The 20,118-nt window shown below is 43.6% G+C and overlaps 1 protein-coding gene across 2 annotated transcripts in view; it reads right to left on the bottom strand.

Moving 5' to 3' along the window:
- Positions 1 to 684: 684 nt before the first annotated feature.
- KLKB1 (kallikrein B1) overlaps positions 685 to 20,118 on the bottom strand; it is a 32,755-nt gene continuing 13,321 nt past the window's right edge. The window contains exons 7-15 of one of the 2 annotated variants that reach the window (XM_073017836.1): positions 11,690 to 11,849; positions 10,461 to 10,570; positions 10,142 to 10,304; positions 9,943 to 10,055; positions 9,619 to 9,787; positions 4,791 to 4,966; positions 3,454 to 3,549; positions 1,646 to 1,785; positions 685 to 1,134 (exon numbers count right to left, since the gene is read on the bottom strand). In XM_073017836.1, coding sequence (XP_072873937.1) covers positions 943 to 1,134; positions 1,646 to 1,785; positions 3,454 to 3,549; positions 4,791 to 4,966; positions 9,619 to 9,787; positions 9,943 to 10,055; positions 10,142 to 10,304; positions 10,461 to 10,570; positions 11,690 to 11,849 — 1,319 coding nt within the window. In that variant the 3' untranslated portion in view covers positions 685 to 942. Of the gene's footprint in view, positions 1,135 to 1,645; positions 1,786 to 3,453; positions 3,550 to 4,790; positions 4,967 to 9,618; positions 9,788 to 9,942; positions 10,056 to 10,141; positions 10,305 to 10,460; positions 10,571 to 11,676; positions 11,855 to 20,118 lie in introns of those variants that run through there. The other variant, XM_073017837.1, reaches the window with a different exon arrangement.

The raw sequence follows: 20,118 nt of genomic DNA, 5'->3' as shown, positions 1-20,118 counted from the left end.
TGATCCTCCTGCCTCAGCTTCTGGGGGAGCTGGGATTACAGGCATGCACCACCACGCCCAGCTAAGTTTTGTAGAGATGGCGTTTCATCACATTGCCCAGGCTGGTCTTGAACTCCTACGCTCAAGTGATCCACCTGCCGTGATCTTCCAAACTGTTGGAATTACAGGCATGAGCCAACGCTCCATCCTAAAAATGCTCCTTGAATTACTAATGCAATAGCCCATATCCACTGAGCCTCCAGGGCTAATGCCCCTTGCAAAGCAGATTCCTTGCCTACCATGAAGGCTGTGCAATGCTGCAGCCCCTCGAGTTCCTCAGCACGCGCAGCCTGAACCCTCCTATCCATGCCCCAGTAGCAAAGTTAGGAGGCCAAGAGGCAAACATGCCCGATGGGTTCAGGTAACCCATCTCTTTCTCATAAAAGTGGGTGTGACACAGGTGTTCTCCCTTCCACTCGGCAGAACAAAACCCAAGCCTGCTAGCTCTTTGCCACAAGTGAAGCAGGCAATCGTGGGTTTCAGTGGCTAACCAGGTGCAGCAAGGAGAGGAAATTACCTCTTTGAGATAGACTGAGTTCCAGAAGAAGTAGTCCAATTAGAGGGAGTCCAGGCACTGTGCCAGAACCTCAGCCACTTACTTTCAGTTCTGTTTCACAACCAGAAGAAAACACTTGCTAATTGTGATCTTTTACCATTTTATTTTACAACACACAATCATGGAGATCTCGGTTGCGACTTCACATTATCAGCTCCCAGTTACTGAATGCTGAAAGCTGGCTTCAGCAAAACATTGTCCTCAGCAGCTTTGAGTGCACTGTCTTTTGTCCTTACGACAGGATGCAAAGTAGATGCCACTCTCCATGCTTTGCAGATGAGGATCCCCAGGCTCAGAATTTGACTTGAACCCAGGTTGTAAAACTCGCCAAGACTCTGGGCTGCTCCTCATGCTGGCGCCTGCATCCGAGCGTTTCCATCACTGCTCTGTATTTTCTCTAAAATCCAGTCCATGTACTCAGCGACTTTGGTGTAGACACCAGGTTGCTCCCTGCGGGCACAACCTTCGCCCCAGCTGGTGATGCCCACCAAACGCCACATTCCATTGTGTTTGCAAGCTAAGGGACCCCCTGAATCTCCCTGAGTCACAGGGGAAAAATAAAATGGTAGAAAGTTATGACAATGGGATTCAAATAAGTGACCACCTCTAAAATTCTGTAGTCCACTACACAGCAACACACACACACACACACACACACACACACACACACAACTTTCTTAAAGTTCTCCAAGTATCTCATGTGCCTGCATTTTTTGTATCCCCTCTTCAATTCTGAAACAAATCTAACAAAGAAATCTTGATATCATCATCCCAATGACAAAGAAATCTAATGTTTTTATATTTTAGTGCAATTATTGTATGTATTTTTGTCCCTCTTAAATTAGCACATGTATAGATTGTGACATGCATCATGAATAATATAAATATGTATTGTATATATTCAATTTGTTAAAAGTTGCTTATAAATTTATCAGATCATTTGTCTCTGAATTCTTTTAAAAACTATAATAAATTATGCTATTGGAAAATATATTTTGAAGTGAATTTTCTCAAGCAGCCTATTGTGTTTTTCATAATCTCATGCATTACCTTACAAGCATCTTTTCCCCCTTCTTTATAGCCAGCACAGACCATCCGTTGGGTTATTTTATAATCTTGATATCTTTTCTGGCATTCTTCATTTGTTACCAAAGGAATATTTACCTTTTGTAGAATATCTTGGATTTCACCTGTGAAGTAACCAATATACAACTTCAGAGGGAGGAAACATAATAAATAGTAAATATGGAAATAAGTTTTCAAGTGAATCAGAGCAGTGTACTTTTTTATAAGGGCCGTATCTTTGAATACAAATAGTAAAAATTAGGAAGGTAGTGTTACACACACACACACACAGAGAGAGAGAGAGAGAGAGAGAGAGAGAGAGAGAGAGAGAGACGGAGCCCTGCACTGTCCTCTTATTACCTGTGTGGTGTTGGGACAAGCCCAGCACCCTGGGCTGACCGGAGACTTTGCTTCCATGTCTTCTGCCATCCCCTCATCTCGGTAACAGTCCCCCAGAAATCCCATTTTATATTAACACCTACAAAAATCCAAAGCCTGGAAGTTCTCACTTTTCATTTTTTTGTTTCATATATTCCAAATTATAATTGAAAACCCTATCGTTTCTGAAAAGCCCTCTGAGCTTTCGCGACAGAGGGGTCTTGGGGTCTTTTGTTTTTTAGTAAATGCAAGTGAGCATCTCTCATGGGGAGAACAGTGTTGGGAGCTTTCGTTGCTTAGTGAAGATTACTTTTCATTTCTTCTTGTCTCAGATTACCAGTAAAAAATCTAAAAATGTGAATTACTTGAACTGAGGACTGAATCGGGAAAGATGGAGAGAGTTTGGCAAGCTACCTTCTTCTGTAAAGAATGACACAGATATTGTTCTCCATAGTGTCTATCAGGAACATAATTTTGGAAAGGGAGACTGGTCTGTTTCCTAAAAAGTTCAAGGACAAATGGAACACTCCAGATACCCACAAGCAGGAATTGCAAACCTAAGGTCCTCAGAAAGAATTCACATGGTTTATAAATTTGTGTAGAAAAAAAGTCTTTGTTTTCACAAACCTCCAGATGAAGCCTACCACTCCCTTCGATTATGAATGCAGACAACAAACACAGTAGTATCAGTGGCACCTATGACTTTGCCATCAACAGAGATTACAGATATTTTCATATCACTTTTCAGTTGTGGCAGATAAGTGAAAATGCCATTTATGCTCACCACTATTTCAAAAGTATGTTTGGTATTAGGATAACTTGCTACATAGAGGATTAATAAAGAGGCATATATATTATTGTAGCACTTTTTGAAAGTATTTTGAGAACTGTCTTGCACTTCACTTGGTTTCTTTTGTAATCCTGTGTATTTTATTTAAGCATTTAAAAGCATTATTAGAGAAGTGGTTCCTAGGCTTCCTCAGATTGCAGGAAGGGTGCCTGGAAGAAGATGAAGAACTGGCCACAGAGAGAGGCGACACGCCTGCCTGTGCTCCTGGCCATTAGCATCAAGGGAGAACATGGTATTGGAAGATGGGAATGCTGCTAACACTGAGGACCAGATGGTCTTGCACGGGCTCGTCAGCCTTAGATGGGGACAATCCTTCATGCGAAGTCAAGCAAATGATCTTTAGAATGAAGTAAGATGCTTAAAATTCTCCCTAAAAATTTTTTTTCAAGCCAAAGCAAAAATACGTTTTTTAAGAATAACTGAATAAATATTTGGGAATAAATAGGTAGGAAAGATAAAGGGGTTCGATATAATTTCAGACAGAAGCCGATTAAAACGACCCACTCCATACATCTCAACATGTAAGACTTACTCTAGAAGCAATATTTAAAGCATCATGCTGTACCTTTTTCCTTCGAGAAGCCCCATCCAGTTACCCAACAGTTGGTATAAATTGTGTCTGTGTCGCCTTTGGAAGGTAGGCATATTGGTTTTTGGAATTCTGAAACATAATTTTTAAATTAGAGTTTGGTCAAATAAAGTTACGGATATAGACTTTAAAAATACATCTTTTTCTTTTTCTGTCTTCTCTTTCTATAGAGTAGCACCAAGAATAACTTTTTTGCTTTCGGCCCAACTTCTAAGGCTATTGATTCAAGAAAATTTGTCACCACCATTTTTCACATGACCTTTTTGGTGTTACGATTTTCTGAGTTACATTCTTAAAACTCAGAACCTAAATCTACAGTCAAAAGCATTTAGAAGTTCCTGCGTCTTATTCCGTGTATGCTATCTTTAATAGTCATAGCAAGGTGTCTTCACTGTTCCAGACATGAAGTGCTTTAATGTATTGATTATTGCAACAAACCCAGGAAGAAATTATCATCCTCATTTTACAGATGAGGAAATTAAGAGGTGCAAAGAGGTAAAGCAACTTGCCCAAGGTCACATAATTGTGTGCAGTGGCACGATCTTGGCTCACTACAGCCTTGACCTCCTGGGCTGACATGATCCTCTTGTCTCAGCCTCCTGACTAGCTTGGACTACAGGTGTACACCACCACACCCAGTTAATTGTTTTGTTTTTTTTTTTTTTTTGTAATTTTATGTAGAGACGGGGTCTCACTGTGTTGCCCAGGCTGATCTCAAACTCCTGACCTCAAGCAATCCTCCCACCTGGGCATCCCAAAGTGTGGGGATTACAGGTGTGAGCCACCATGCCTGGCCATTAATGTTATTGGATACAGTGGGTATTCAGCTCCTGGCAGCAACGAACCTCCAAAGGCAACACCTCTAATCACGATGCTCTGACCTTTCCAGGGCTTCTTTCGGCATCAGTCCCTTTCCTACCCAAATTATACCTGGAAATATATATCTAGTCCCACTGGTCCTCACACATTCTAATATCCCTAAGCTCAAAGCAATGACAGTTCTGCTACTCTTGTCAAAGGAAGCCCGGTGCCTCTCAGACGGCACAGACGTCTCCTCCGCCCATTATTTCCATCACCTGCACGCAGCTGTGCTCCTCCCCGAAAGAACTAATTCACATTTCTTGCTCTTTACGTAGAAGAGATTTCATGGCAAGTCGTGGGATCTTCACTTCCCATGCAACCCTCACCTTTCCCTCAACTCCACCAGTCAGAAAATAACGACAGTCTCTCTAGATCTGCCCTCTTGTTCAAACTGATGTGAAAATATCATCCAGTACAATTCTGCTATCCACCTTCTTACATATGCTACATACCAGTGTAATTCAAAGGAGCCTGGAGTTTTATTAAGGCGATATCATGATTCCCTTCTGAGATTCTATAGTTTTGGTGAATAATGATCTCCTTTATTTGTGAGAAAGGTGTTTCTTTCGTAATGTCTGACAGATTTAAAATGCCACTATAAATGCGCCAAACATCCGGTAAGGGAAGCCTAGGAGAGAAAAATAAAACCTATTTGAAACTGGGAAGGCCTTCCTTCGATATTGTTCCTTTTTCCTATTACTCTCTTTCAAAGAGAACTGGGAAGGAAATACTACATAGGACATATTTTCTCCTACCTAATTCCTCCTACGGGTCATTTTTCATCACCAAGAGCGGCAGACGTGAATCTCTGAAGATTCTATTTAACAAACTGAAAAGTGTACATTTATGTAATTGTATCATGTGTACTTACTGCAAGTGAAAACACAAAGAATGTTGCTGCCCCATTTTTGAGAGACACTGTAGTGGGAAGAGACTAGCAGTTTATCATGGAAAAACTAAGCTCATTCACCAAAGCTGCACCTCATTGCTCCGTTAAATTCAGAACCATCAAGAAGTCAGACTGATCTTCTAATGCTCTTCTAATTAGGCAGAGTAGGAGGACTTCAGTGTTGTTTAAAATATCTCTATACGGCCGGGCACAGTGGCTCACACCTGTAATCCCAGCACTTCGGGAGGCCAAGGTGGGTGGATCACTTGAGGCCAGGAGTTTAAGGCCAGCCTGACCAACATGGTGAAACCCTGTCTCTACTAAAAATACAAAAATGTGTCAGGCATGGTGGTGTATGCCTGTAATCCCAGCTATTCAGAAGGATGAGGCAGGAGACTCTCTTGAACCTGGGAGGCAGAGGCTGCAGTGAGCCGAGATCCTGCCACTGCACTCCAGCCTGGGTGACAGAGTGAGATTCCATCTCAATAAATAAACAAACAAATAAATAAATAAATAAATAAATAAATAAATAAAATATTAAAGTGTGTGTGTGTGTGTATATGTGTGTGTGTGTGTGTATATATATATATGAAAGTATGAAAATTTACATTGATTCTTTAAAAGATGAATACATACTAAGTACATCCAAAATTATGATCTAAAGCAAAGCCTTATTCTGTGCAAAGATCTAGAAATCTTTATCATCACCAAGTGGTGCAAGGCATGTGTGCACAATATTCTAGAAAAAATAAGGGAGATATCACATGCAAAGGAGCCTTTTTTTAAATGAAATCATCGTACTTTTATGTCTATTATCTCTTATAAACTTACAATACTGAGCCTTCAAGAATGAAAATTCCTGGTCTCAAATTGGAGTGCATTTAGTAAAAAAGACACCTACTGTTTCCCATCTTGGGCCTTTTCTTCCAGGCCAACCACCTTTAAACCACATGCAAGGTCATGTATGGCGGAGCCCCTTCACGGTGATAAGGTGGAGGGGTCTTGCTCCACCCACGTGTACCACCAACTGCTATATTTTGGTGGCAGTATGTTTAATCCCAGTACATAGCATCTAAGCATGAATTTCACTAAAACAAAAATACTTTGTGTTTATTTTTTAGAAAAATCAAGTGTCTTCTAGTATTTCTTTTGCTTTTTCATATGCTTTGTCCATTTCTACATTTCTTATTGAATATAGAAATCATAGTTTACATTTGTTGAGCAGGGTTCATGTTCTACATACAGTACTGAGCATTTTAAATGTGTCACTTAATCCTCCCAATAACCTTACAAATTAGGTACTATTATTATTTATATTTTAGATAAAATAAAGCTCAGAGAGATTTACAAATCTCCTAGGGCCACGCCTCTAATAAGCAGCAAAGCTATCACTCAAGCCATGTTTTGTCTAACTCCAAAACCTCAGTGTTTTAAGACTTACCTAACATGTCTACTATTTGACCAATAAAACTGAAATAGATCAAATTATATACGTTGAAATATACAGAGTACAAAACTCTCACTTTTAAAAATTATTATTAGTATATTTATGAATCAAAAAGCAAGAAGTAACATTTCTATGGGCCTGAGAAATAAGTCTTTGAAGAACACATCAGGGATTGCTGGTGGGATTGGTGGTGGGTGGTGGGATTGGTGGTGGGATTGGTGGAGGGATTGGTGGTGGGTGGTGGTGGGATTGGTGGTGGGTGGTGGTGGGATTGGTGGTGGGATTGGTGGTGGGATTAGTGGTGGGTGGTGGTGGGATTGGTGGTGGGTGGTGGGATTGGTGGTGGGATTGGTGGAGGGATTGGTGGTGGGATTGGTGGAGGGATTGGTGGTAGGACTGCTGGTGGGATTGGTGGTGGGTAGTGGGATTGGTGGTGGGATTGGTGGTGGGATTGGTGGTGGGTGGTGGTGGGATTGGTGGTAGGACTGCTGGTGGGATTGGTGGTGGGTGGTGGTGGGATTGGTGCTGGGATTGGTGGTGGGATTAGTGGTGGGTGGTGGTGGGATTGGTGGTGGGTGGTGGGATTGGTGGTGGGATTGGTGGAGGGATTGGTGGTGGGATTGGTGGAGGGATTGGTGGTAGGACTGCTGGTGGGATTGGTGGTGGGTAGTGGGATTGGTGGTGGGATTGGTGGTGGGTGGTGGTGGGATTGGTAGTGGGTGGTGGGATTGGTGGTGGGATTGATGGAGGGATTGGTGGTGGGTAGTGGGATTGGTGGTGGGTGGTGGTGGGATTGGTGGTGGGTGGTGGTGGGATTGGTAGTGGGTGGTGGGATTGGTGGTGGGATTAATGGAGGGATTGGTGGTGGGTGGTGGTGGGATTGATGGAGGGATTGGTGGTGGGATTGCTGGTGGGATTGGTGGTGGGTGGTGGTGGGATTGGTGGTGGGATTGGTGGTGGGTAGTGGGATTGGTGGTGGGATTGGTGGAGGGATTGGTGATGGGATTGCTGGTGGGTAGGGGGATTGGTAGTGGGATTGGGATTGGTGGTGGGTGGTCATGGGATTAGTGGTGGGTGGTAGGATTGGTGGTGGGATTGGTGGAGGGATTGGTGGTGGGATTGCTGGTGAGATTGGTGGAGGGATTGGTGGTGGGATTGGTGGTGGGATTGCTGGTGGGATTGGTGGTGGGTGGTGGTGGGATTGGTGGTGGGATTGGTGGTGGGTGGTGGGATTGGAGGTGGGATTGGTGGAGGGATTCATGATGGGATTGGTGGTGGGATTGGTGGAGGGACTGGTGTAGGAATTGGTGGTGGGATTGGTGGTGGGTGGTGGTGGGATTGGTGGTGGGATTGGTGGCGGGATTGGTGGTGGGTGGTGGTGGGTGGTGGTCGGATTGGTGGTGGGATTGGTGGTAGGTGGTGGTGGGATTGGTGGTGGGTGGTGGTGGGATTGGTGGTGGGATTGGTGGTGGGTGGTGGTGGGATTGGTGGTGGGATTGGTGGTAGGTGGTGGTGGGATTGGTGGTGGGATTGGTGGTGGGTGGTGGTGGGATTGGTGGTGGGATTGATGGTGGGATTGGTGGTAGGTGGTGGTGGGATTGGTGGTGGGTGGTAGGATTGGTGGTGGGATTGGTGGTGGGTGGTGGTGGGATTGGTGGTGGGATTGGTGGTGGGTGATAGTGGGATTGGTGGTGGCTGGTGGTGGGATTGGTGGTGGGATGGGTGCTGGGATTGGTGGTGGGATTGGTGGTGGGATTGATGGTGGGATTGGTGGTAGGTGGTGGTGGGATTGGTGGTGGGATTGGTGGTGGGATTGGTGGTGGGATTGGTGGTAGGTTGTGGTGGGATTGGTGGTGGGTGGTGGTGGGATTGGTGGTGGGATTGGTGGTGGGTGGTGGTGGGATTGGTGGAGGGATTGGTGGTGGGTAGCGTTGGGACTGGTGGTGGGATTGGTGGTGGGATTGGTGGTGGGTGGTGGTGGAATTGGTGTCGGGATTGGTGTCAGGATGGGTGGTGGGTTGTGGGGTGGGATGGGTGGTGGGATGGGTGGTGGGATTGGTGGTGGGATTGGTGGTGGGTGATAGTGGGATTGGTGGTGGGGTTGGTGGTGGGATTGGTGGTGGGATGGGTGGTGGGTGGTGGTGGGATTGGTGGAGGGATTGGTAGTGGGTAGCGTTGGGACTGGTGGTGGTATTGGTGGTGGGATTGGTGATGGGTGGTGGTGGGACTGGTGGTGGTATTGGTGGTGGGATTGGTGATGGGTGGTGGTGGGTGGTGGTGGGATTGGTGGTGGGATTGGTGATGGGTGGTGGTGGGTGGTGGTGGGATTGGTGGTGGGATTGGTGGTGGGATTGGTGATGGGTGGTGGTGGGTGGTGATGGGATTGGTGGTGGGATTGGTGGAGGGATTGGTGGTGGGATGGGTGCTGGGATTGGTGGCGGGATTGGTGGTGGGTGGTGGTGGGTGGTGGTGGGATTGGTGGTGGGATTGGTGGAGGGATTGGTGGTGGGATGGGTGCTGGGATTGGTGGCGGGATTGGTGGTGGGTGGTGGTGGGATTGGTGGAGGGATTGGTGGTGGGTAGCATTGGGACTGGTTGTGGGATTGGTGGTGTGATTGGTGGTGGAATTGGTGTCGGGATTGGTGTCAGGATGGGTGGTGGGATTGGTGGTGGGTGGTGGGTTGGAGGAGTGGTGTATTGTGTTTGTTTCTCTTTCTGTGGGAGAATACCCACCTAGGGCCATCAGTCCTGTACAGAGACCACACTCTGTTATGATGGTCAGACTGGTCAGTGCTTGGACTCTGCTAGTTAAATGTTGTGAATACCATCCCTGCTTTAACACATCTCTATTCATAAAGTCACATGACGGTGAAGCAGCTGATCACAGACCCTTCAAAATGAAAAGTCAAGGTAAGACTCTGGATGAGATGCATCCAACACTTACCCATCAAAGCAGTGGGCAGCAGTGAGGACCCACTGGTGTCCTATGAGTGACCCTCCACACAGGTGCCTCTGAGCCATCAGCTTCACCTGCAGGCTCACCTGCCAGGGCCACTCTCCCCAAGAAGAGTTTGTTCCTCCCACAATGCGTGAGCTTGTTTTTGTTGTGCAGACTGAAACGAGAGTGTTGACGCTAATGGTTGGAATTAGAAGTGAATCAAAGTCCCTTCTAACCAAGGAGAACAAGACATATAATTCCTTAAGACTAAGCACACTATCAACATGACAGACAGCCCTTACAGTTCCATGAAAAAGTGAGGTTACTCACCAGAGCTGTCCCCAGTGTTACACAATCTCAAAGAGTAACCAGAGCTCCCTTGTGTCCCATATGTAATCCTAGTTGGAGAACCATCCGAAGATAATCTTAAGAAACACTTACACCTAAATGAAATGAACAGTAGAAAGAGTAAGCCTTCACTGGAGGAAAAAGAATATGAAATGATCACGGAAAATCAAATGTCCCTTACTTCTCCTCCTTACAGTCTTCTGGGAGTAAAGAATAAGTGAAAAACTGACAGCGAATCATCTCTGTACAAGTCTCTTGGCAAACATTCACTCCTTTAACGAAAGTCACATTCAATTCTTCTCCTCCAAAGTCAACTCCCGGGTAAATTTTAGAATGGCAGGGTTCTGTGTCAATTATAAACACGAAAAGATACCAAATGAGAAAAGCAATGAACGACATTTACACAAGTTTCTGTTACCTTGTGAATTGTTTCAACACTGTTGCTGTTAAGTCATGAAATATGTTACGTTTTATGTAATATTATTATTGAATCACATTACCAGGTAAAGTTCTTTTGCAGGTTAAAAGGCTGTATCCAGATGTGGTGTTTTCTTGAGGAGTAGAGGAACTTGGTGTGCCACTGTCAGATGTTTTAAGAAAACAAACATTTCTATTTTTTTTTTTTAAAAAAAAAAGCAAGAGAGAAAGAAAGAAATTTGCATTAAAGGCATTAGGCAAATACAAAAGCAGCTCACACCCAAAAAGCACCTTGGCAAATTTTATTCTTTTGGGAAACTCTCTTCCAAAGAAATCCGACTACAGGACTCTAATAAATTGCGGAGATTAAATGTAAATCAAACCACATCTCCCTCTGGAGAAAACTAATAGGTACAGACAACCTGAAGAGAGGACAGTGACGAAGTTCCACCTTCTAACTGGAAAAACAAACAAACAAAAAAATCAAAGAAGAAATTCTGGGAGTTTATGCTGCCGATGATATTCCATAACTAGGCACCCTTCTCTTAGCTCCATGCTGTGTGTAGGAGAGGGTGGGTTATCTGAGATAAAGAGAGTGGGACAGAGCCTTGATCAGAATAAACAGAGTTCTAGTTTCTGAAACAAAGAGAAGAGGCAACAAGCTTAAGGGATATTCTGCCGGTGAGCGGCTTTTACTCCAAGCTAATACAAAACATGAAGATCGTGTTTTGAATCTTCATTCAAAGGCGTCAGATCCTTCTTTGTTCTCATGGCTATTGCTTCCTGGATTCAATGGTAACGTGTTTTTTCGTTTTTTTGGTTTTTTTTGTTTTTTTTTGAGACGGAGTCTCGCTCTGTCGCCCAGGCTGGAGTGAGTAGCGCCATCTTGGCTCACTGCAAGCTCCGCCCCCCGGGTTCCCGCCATTCTCCTGTCTCAGCCTCCCGAGGAGCTGGGACTACAGGCGCTGCCACCTCGCCCGGCTAGTTTTTTGTATTTTTAGTAGAGACGGGGTTTCACCGTGTTAGCCAGGATGGTCTCGATCTGCTGACCTCGTGATCCGCCCGCCTCGGCCTCCCAATGTGCTGGGATTACAGGCCTGAGCCACCGCGCCCGGCTGGTAACATGTGTTTTAAAGAGAAGATAGGCGGAGAAGTCTGCTAATCTCTTAACTAATCTGCACCTGGCAGGAAAGTACCGACTTAAACTGCAGGTCCACGTGTTTTGAGGGAAATGAACGAAACTGTTAAAAACTCAGACTCTAAAATAAAAGTGATGAAAGTACAGCAGCAGGTGCCAGCCGTGCATACTGGCCTTTGTGACTCGATCTTCCACGCGTTCGTATAGAACGTAAAGAAGAGGCAGCTGGGATGATAGGTGCAGATGGTTCGACACACAAAAGCATCTGGAGCGAGAACTCTGGCAACATCCACATCCGAGAAGGCAAGATGCTGGAAGATGTTCATATGACAGCCTGTGAACTCAGAGAGAGATGTTCCTTAGGAAACCACACGATGCTAAATTCGCTTGTATTTTGTCATCGTAATTAAGGAATTATGACTATTTATATTATTCATGGTACTAAACATCCTAAGTGAAAAAACGTCCTTTAAAATACCTCCAAACTGTTTGTCATTTAGAGGAAGGCAAAACTGGTCCAACTCTAATGGGCAAACTCCTGTCAGAGAAATAAAAGCTGTGCTTCCAGCTCCAGCCACCACCGTTGCCAAATGTTTGCATTACTCAGCATGTGTTTATGTTTTCCTTCTATTACTCTGACTCTGAGGCCTTTGGAATGTAAGGGTGTTTTGTTGTTGTATTTTCTTGACTATTATAAAAAATTCTTTAATAAAAAGTGATTAACAAAAATGCCTTGTGCCCATTAAAATTAGAACAGGAGACAATCCATTTTTATTAACATTACATTAATACGATCTTATATCTTAGTTTTATTTTAGTTGTGTTCCTATTGTTTATGCAGTTTACTAAATTTGGTAACACATAATTCTATTGATATTCATTGGTCCACAGATTCAGTGCACTCTCTATCAAAATCCTGCTGTCTTTTTGTTGCAGAAATTGACAACCAACCTACAATTCATATGGAAATGCAAAAGATCCGGAATAACCAAATTAATCTTGAAAAAGAACAAAATAAAAGCACTCAGACTGTCTGAGTTCAAAACTTACTACAAAGTTATAGTAATCAAGACTGTGTGTAACTGGCATTAGGACAGACATACAGGTCAATGGGATAGAACTGATGGTCTAAAAATAAACTTACATTTATAGAAAATTGATTTTGAAAAGTGTTTCAAGACAATGGAATAACTGAATATCCACATGCAAGAATTAAGTTGGATTCCTACTTTACACCATACACAAAATTTAATTTAAAATGCATCAAATGCCTAAATGTAAGAGCTAAAACTATAAACCTCTAAGAACAAATCATAAGCAAAAATCTTCATAACCATGAATTAGGTTTTGGCATTTTAGGTAAAGCACATGCAAGAATAAAGCCAGACTGGATTTCATCAAGTTTAAAAACTTTTGCGCTTCAGAGAACACCATCAGTAAAGTGAAAAGATGACCTGCAGATGCACAGAAATTTTTGCCAATAATACATGTTACAAGAGTGCAGTATCCAGAGTATATAAAGAGTTCATACAACTCAACAATGAAAACAAAATAACCCAATTATTTTTAATGGCTAAAGGATTTAAACAGAGATTTCCCCAAAGAATTTATTCAAATTGATAATAAGCACATGAAAAGATACACAACATTATTAGTCATTGGGGAAACACATATCAAAACCACAGTGAGATACCACTTCACACTGCCTAGAAAGGCAATAATAAAAAAGACAAAAACAAGTGTTGTTAAGGTTGTAGAGAGATTGAAGCACTCAGTTGTTGCTGGTAAGAATGTAAAATTGTGTAGCTGCTCTCAAAAACAGTTTGACACTTCATCAAAAAGTTAAACATGGAGTTACTGTATGATCCAACAATTTTAATCCTAAGTATATACATAATAGAATTTAAAATGCATGCCTACACAAAAACTGCTGTCCGTTGCAGCATTATTCATAAGAGGCAAAAAAAAAAAAAAAAAATCCAGAAACAACTCAAATGTTCATTGAACTAAGTATATAAACAAAATATGGTTTATTCATACAATAGAATATTATTTAGTCCTAAATAGGAACAAAGTACCAATATATGCTAGAATATGAATGAGCCTTGAAAACACTCCAGATGAAAAAAGCTAGATGCAAAATGTGCCACATTGCATGATTCCATTTATGTAAAATGTCCCAGAGTCAAGTCCACAGACATAGAAAGTAGATTAGTGGTTGCCAGGGGATTGGAGGAGTAGGCAATGGAGAAAGACTGCCAATGGATACAGTCTTTCTTCAGTGATAATAAAAATGTTTTGGAACTAGATAGTGGTGATTCTTGTGAAATCAGGTGGATGTACTAAAAACCACCGAGTTGTACACTTTCAAAGGGTTAATTTTATGTTATCTAAATTATATATCAAAAATTTTAAATCTACTATGAAAAAATAATATATGCTATGTTAAAATACCAAACTTGATAGAGGGAATTCATGTAAAACAGACATATTATTTATATATATAAGAATTAAATTTTCTTGATATTTTCAGCAGCTTCATAGTGGATTCTCAAACATTCTTCAAGTCTTCTTATAAAGTGCTATTAAACCCCATCTTTTCCAATGTGTATGTATGATTCTAAGAACTTCACGTTTATCCATGTTAAATGTCAGGTCTCTGCGCCCAAGCCTGAACGCATACATCCAGATGGCCTGAAGTAACCGAAGAATGACAAAAGAAGTGAAAATGGCCGGTTCCTGCCTTAACTGATGACATCACCTTGTGAAATTCCTTCTCCTGGCTCAGAAGCTTACCCACTGAGCGCCTTGTGACCCCCGACCCTGCCCGTCAGAGAACAACTGCTTTGACTGTAATTTTCTATTACCCACCCAAATCCTATAAAACGGCCCACCCCCATCTCCCTTCACTGACTCTCTTTTCTGACTCAGCCCACCTGCACCCAGGTGATTAAAAAGCTTTATTGCTCACACAAAGCCTGTTTAGTGGTCTCTTCACACGGGCGCACATGATATTTGGTGCCGTGACACGGATGGGGGGACCTCCCTTGGGAGATCAATCCCCTGTCCTCCTGCTCTTTGCTCTGTGAGAAAGATCCACCTACGACCTCTGGTCCTCAGACCAACCAGCCCAAGGAACATCTCACCGATTTTAAATCGGGTAAACGGCCTCTTTTTACTCTCTTATCCAATCTCTCTCACTATCCCTCAACCTCTTTCTCCTCTTAGTCTTGGCGCCATCCTTCAATCTCTCCCTTCTCTGAATTTCAATTCATTTCGTTTTCTGGTAGAGACAGAGGAGATGTGTTTTATCTGTGAACCCAAAACTCTGGCACCGGTCATGGACTCGGGAAGACAGTCTTCCTTTGGCGTTGAATCACTACAGGGACACCTGCTTGATTATGCACCCATGTTTCAGAGGTGTCTGATCACCGCAGGGATGCCTGCCCTGATCCTTCACCCTTAGTAGCAAGCACCACTTTCCGGGGGGGGCAAGCACCCTGACCTCTTCTCTCCGTGTCTCTACCCTCTCTTTTCTCTGGGCTTGCCTCCTTCACTATAGGCAACTTTCCACCCTCCACTCCTCCTTCTTCTCCCTTAGCCTATGTTCTCAAGAACTTAAAACCTCTTCAACTCACACCTGACCTAAAACCGAAACGCCTTATTTTCTTCTGCAATGCCGCTTAACCCCAATACAAGCTCGACAGTAGTTCCAAATAGCCAGAAAACGGCACTTTCGATTTTTCCATCCTACAAGATCTAGATAATTCTTGTTGTAAAATGGGCAAATGGTCTGAGCTGCCTGACGTCCAGGCATTCTTTTACACATCAGTCCCTCCCTAGTCTTTGTTCCCAATGCAACTCATCCCAAATCTTCTTCTTTCCCTCCCGCCTGTCCCCTCAATCCCAACCCCAAGCGTTGCTGAGTCTTTCCAATCTTCCTTTTCTATGGACCCATCTGACCTCTCCCCTCCTCCCCAGGCTGCTCCTCGCCAGACTGAGCCAGGTCCCAATTCTCCCTCAGTCCCTGCTCCTCCAACCTATAACCCTTCTATCACCTCCCCTCCTCACACCCGGTCCAGCTTCACACCCGGCCTTCTCACCTGCCCAACAATTTCCTCCTAAAGAGGTGGCTGGAGCTAAAGGCATAGTCAAGATTAATGCTCTTTCTTCTTTATGTGACTTCTCCCAAATCAGTTAGCATTTAGGCTCTTTTTCATCAAATATAAAAAACCTAGCCCAGTTCATGGCTCATTTGGCAGCAACCCTGAGATGCTTTACAGCCCTAGACCCAGAAGGGCCAGAAGGCCGTCTTATTCTCAATACGCATTTTATCACCCAGTCAGCTCCTGACATTTAAAAAAAAACCTCCAAAAATTAGATTCCAGCTCTCAAACCCCACAGCAGGACTTAATTAACCTTGCCTTCAAGGTGTACAATAATAGAGTAGAGGCAGACAAGTAGCAACATATTTCTGAGTTGCAATTCCTTGCCTCTGCTGTGAGACAAAACCCAGCCACATCTCCAGCACACAAAAACTTCAAAATGCCTAAGCTGCAGTGGTCAAGCATTCCTACAGGACCTCCTCCATCAGGATCTTGTTTCAAGTGCCAGAAATCTGGCCACTGGGCCAAGGAATGCCCACAGCCCAGGATTCCTCCTAAGCCATGTCCCATCTGTGTGGGACCCCAGTGGAAATCGGATTCTCCAACTCGCCCAGCAGCCACTCCCAGAGCCCCTGGAACTCTGACCCAAGGCTCTCTGACTGACGCCTTCCCAGATCTTCTTGGCTTAGCAGCTGAAAACTGATGCTGCCTGATCGCCTCGGAAGCCTCCTGGACCATCACAGACGCCTTGGGCAACTCTTACAGTGGAAGGTAAGTCTGTCCCCTTCTTAATTAATACAGCTGCTACCTACTCCACATTACCTTCTTTGCAAGGGCCTGTTTTCCTTGCTCCCATAACTGTTGTGGGTATTGACGGCCAGGTTTCTAAACCTCTTAAAACTCCCCAACTGTGGTGCCAACTTGGACAACATTCTTTTATGCACTCCTTTTTACTTATCCCCACCTACCCAGCTCCTTTATTAGGTTGAGGCATTTTAACTAAATTATCTGCTTCCCTGATTTTCCTAGGCCACAGCCACACCTCATTGCCACCCTTGTCCCCAAAGCCTCCTTCGCATCCTCCCCTTTTATGTCCCCACCTTCATCCACAAGTGTAGGTTACCTCTGCTCCCTCCTTGGCAACTGATCATGCACCCCTTACCATCCCATTAAAACCTAATCACACTTACCCTGCCCAACGCCACTGTTCCATCCTACAGCACGCTTTGAAAGGATTAAAGCCTGTTATCACTCGCCTGTTACAGCAGGGCCTTTTAAAGCCTATAAACTCTCTTTATAATTCCCCCATTTTACCTGTCCAAAAACAAGACAAGCCTTACAGGTTAGTTCAGGATCTGTGCCTTATCAGCCAAATTGTCTTGCCTATCCACCCAGTGGATATATACTCTCCTATCCTTAATACCTCCCTCCACAACCCCTCCATAACCCATTATTCTGTTTTAGATCTCAAACATGCTTTCTTTACTATTCCTTTGCACCCTTCATCCCAGCCTCTTTTTGCTTTCACTTGGACTGACCCTGACACCCATCAGGCTCAGCAAATTACCTGGGCTGTACTGTCGCGAGGCTTCACAGACAGCCCCCATTACTTCAGTCAAGCCCAAATTTCTTCCTCATCCATTACCTATCTCGACATAATTCTTCATGAGAACACACGTGCTCTCCCTGCTGATCTTGTCTGGCTAATATCCAAAGCCCCAACCCCTTCTACAAAACAACAAATTATTTTCTTCCTAGGCATTGTTAAATATTTCCACCTTTGGATACCTAGTTTTACCATCCTGACTAAATCATTATATAAACTCACAAAAGCAAACCTAGCTGACCCCATAGATCCTAAATCCTTTAGCCACTCCTCTTGCTGTTCCTTAAAAACAGCCCTAGAAGCTGCTCCCACACTAGCTCTCCCTAACTCATCCCAACCTTTTCATTACACACAGCCAAAGTACAGGGCTGTGCAGTCAAAATTCTTACACAAGAGCCAGGACCATACCCTGTAGCCTTTCTGTCCAAACAACTTGACCTTACTGTTTTAGGCTGGCCTCCATCCCCATGGTTGTATCTCTCTGATCCACCTGACATCCACTCCATTTCCCCATATTTCCATCTTTCCTATTCCTTATCCTGATCACACTTGGTTGATTGATGGCAGTAATCACCACTCACCAGCAAAGGCAGGCTATGCTATAATATCTTCCACATCTATCATTGAGGCTACCACTCTGCACCCCTCCACTACCTCTCAGCAAGCCAAACTCATTGCCTTAACTTACCTCTCAGCAAGCCAAACTCATTGACTTAACTCAGGCCCTCACTCTTGCAAAGGGACTATGCATCAATATTTACACTAACTCTAAATATGCCTTCCATATCCTGCACCACTATGCTGTTATATGGGCTGAAAGAGGTTTCCTCACTCTGCAAGGGTCCTCCATCATTAATGCCTCTTTAATAAAAACTCTTCTCAAGGCCACTTTACTTCCAAAGGAAGCTAGAGTCATTCACTGCAAGGGCCATCAAAAGGCATCAGATCCCATTGCTCAAGGCAACACCCATGCTGATAAGGTAGCTATAAAAGCAGCTAGCATTCCAACTCCTGTCCCTCATGGCCAGTTTTTCCTCCCTCTAATCGGTCACTCACATCTACTCCCACATTGAAACTTCCACCTATCAGTCTCTTCCCACACAAGGCAAATAGTTCTTGGACCAAGGAAAATATCTCCTTCCAGCCTCACAGGCCCATTCTATTCTGTCATCATTTCGTAACCTTTTCCCTGTAAGTTACAAACCTTTTCCCTGTAAGTTTCCCTGCCTCTTAAAACCCCTCTTTTCCTTTCCATTGTGGAAATCTATCCTCAAGGAAATCACTTCTCAGTATTCCATCTGCTATTCTACTACTCCTCAGGGACATTCAGGCCCCCTCCCTTCCCTACACATCAAGCTTGGGGATTTGTCCCTGCTCAGGACTGGTAAATTGACTTTACTCACATGCCCCAAGTCAGGAAACTAAAATACCTCTTGGTCTGGGTAGACACTTTCACTGGATGGGTAGAGGCCTTTCCCACAGGGTCTGAGAAGGCCACTATGGTCATTTCTTCCCTTCTGTCAGACATAATTCCTTGGTTTGGCCTTCCCACCTCTATACAATCTCATAATGGACCGGCCTTTATTAGTCAAATCACCCAAACAGTTTCTCAGGCTCTTAGTAGTCAGTAAAACCTTCATACCCCTTACCGTCCTCAATCTTCAGGACAGGTAGAATGGACTAATGGTCTTTTAAAAACACACCTCACCAAGCTCAGGCTCCAACTTAAAAAGGAGGACTCTGTCAAGGATAGAGCCCAAAAACGCACCAACCAAGCAACTAATTATGTTGAACCCCCTTAGGCACTCTCTAATTAGATGTCCTGGGTCCTCCCAATTCTTAGTCCTTTAATACCTGTTTTTCTCCTTCTCTTGTTCAGACCTTGTGTTTTCCATTTAGTTTCTCAATTCATACAAAACCATATCCAGGCCATCACCAATCATTCTATATGGCAAATGCTCCTTCTAACAACCCTGCTCGAAGCCGCCCTGAGAAACATTGCCCGTTATCTCTCCATACCACCCCCAAAATTTTTACCACCCCAACACTTTACCCCTGTTTCATTTTATTTTTCTTAATAATATAAGAAGACAGGAATGTCAGGCCTCTGGGACTAAGCCTGAACACATACATCCAGATGGCCTGAAGTAACTGAAGAATGACAAAAGGAGTGAAAATAGTCAGTTCTTGCCTTAACTGATGACATTACCTTGTGAAATTCCTTCTCCTGGCTCAGAAGCTCTCCCACTGAGCACCTCTGCCCACCAGAGAACAACCCCTTTGACTGTAATTTTCCATAACCTACCCAAATCCTGTAAAATGGCCCCACCCCTATCTCCCTTCCCTGACTCTCTTTTTGGACTCAGCCTTCCTGCACCCAGGTGATTAAAAAGCTTTATTGCTCACACAAAGCCTGTTTGGTGGTCTCTTCACACAGATGCACATGACATTAAATATATGCAATACTTCAGTCCAATGTCCTAATCTATTAAAATTGCTTTTACTTTGCTTTTCCTATCTAATATGTCAGGCACTATTGATAGATATTTTGGCCAAGCAACCAGTTGATTTCTAGGACATTCTCTATTTCAAGTATGCCATCTGGTTAGTCTCAGAACAGAAACCATGATGTTGCTCCCACTAATTGCAATTTCATCAACCAGGTTCATTTATCAGACTTTCTTCCCCAGAGGTGATAAAAATTTAAAAAAAACAAAACTTTTTTTTCCAGTTTATGTTCTCCTACTTTTGGCTTGAAACATATGTTTATCACCTCAATTGATAAATTAATAAGTCATATGGTAGATTTTCCATATCAGAATTGCAAATGGTTTTGTTAAATTAACTGGGGAGATGTGATTATCGTGACATCTCTCAAGATCTATGCAGGA

This window comes from Chlorocebus sabaeus, chromosome 7, assembly GCF_047675955.1.
Source record: "Chlorocebus sabaeus isolate Y175 chromosome 7, mChlSab1.0.hap1, whole genome shotgun sequence".
Classification (NCBI taxonomy): domain Eukaryota; kingdom Metazoa; phylum Chordata; class Mammalia; order Primates; family Cercopithecidae; genus Chlorocebus; species Chlorocebus sabaeus.
This window is presented reverse-complemented; position numbering and strand designations above follow the sequence as displayed.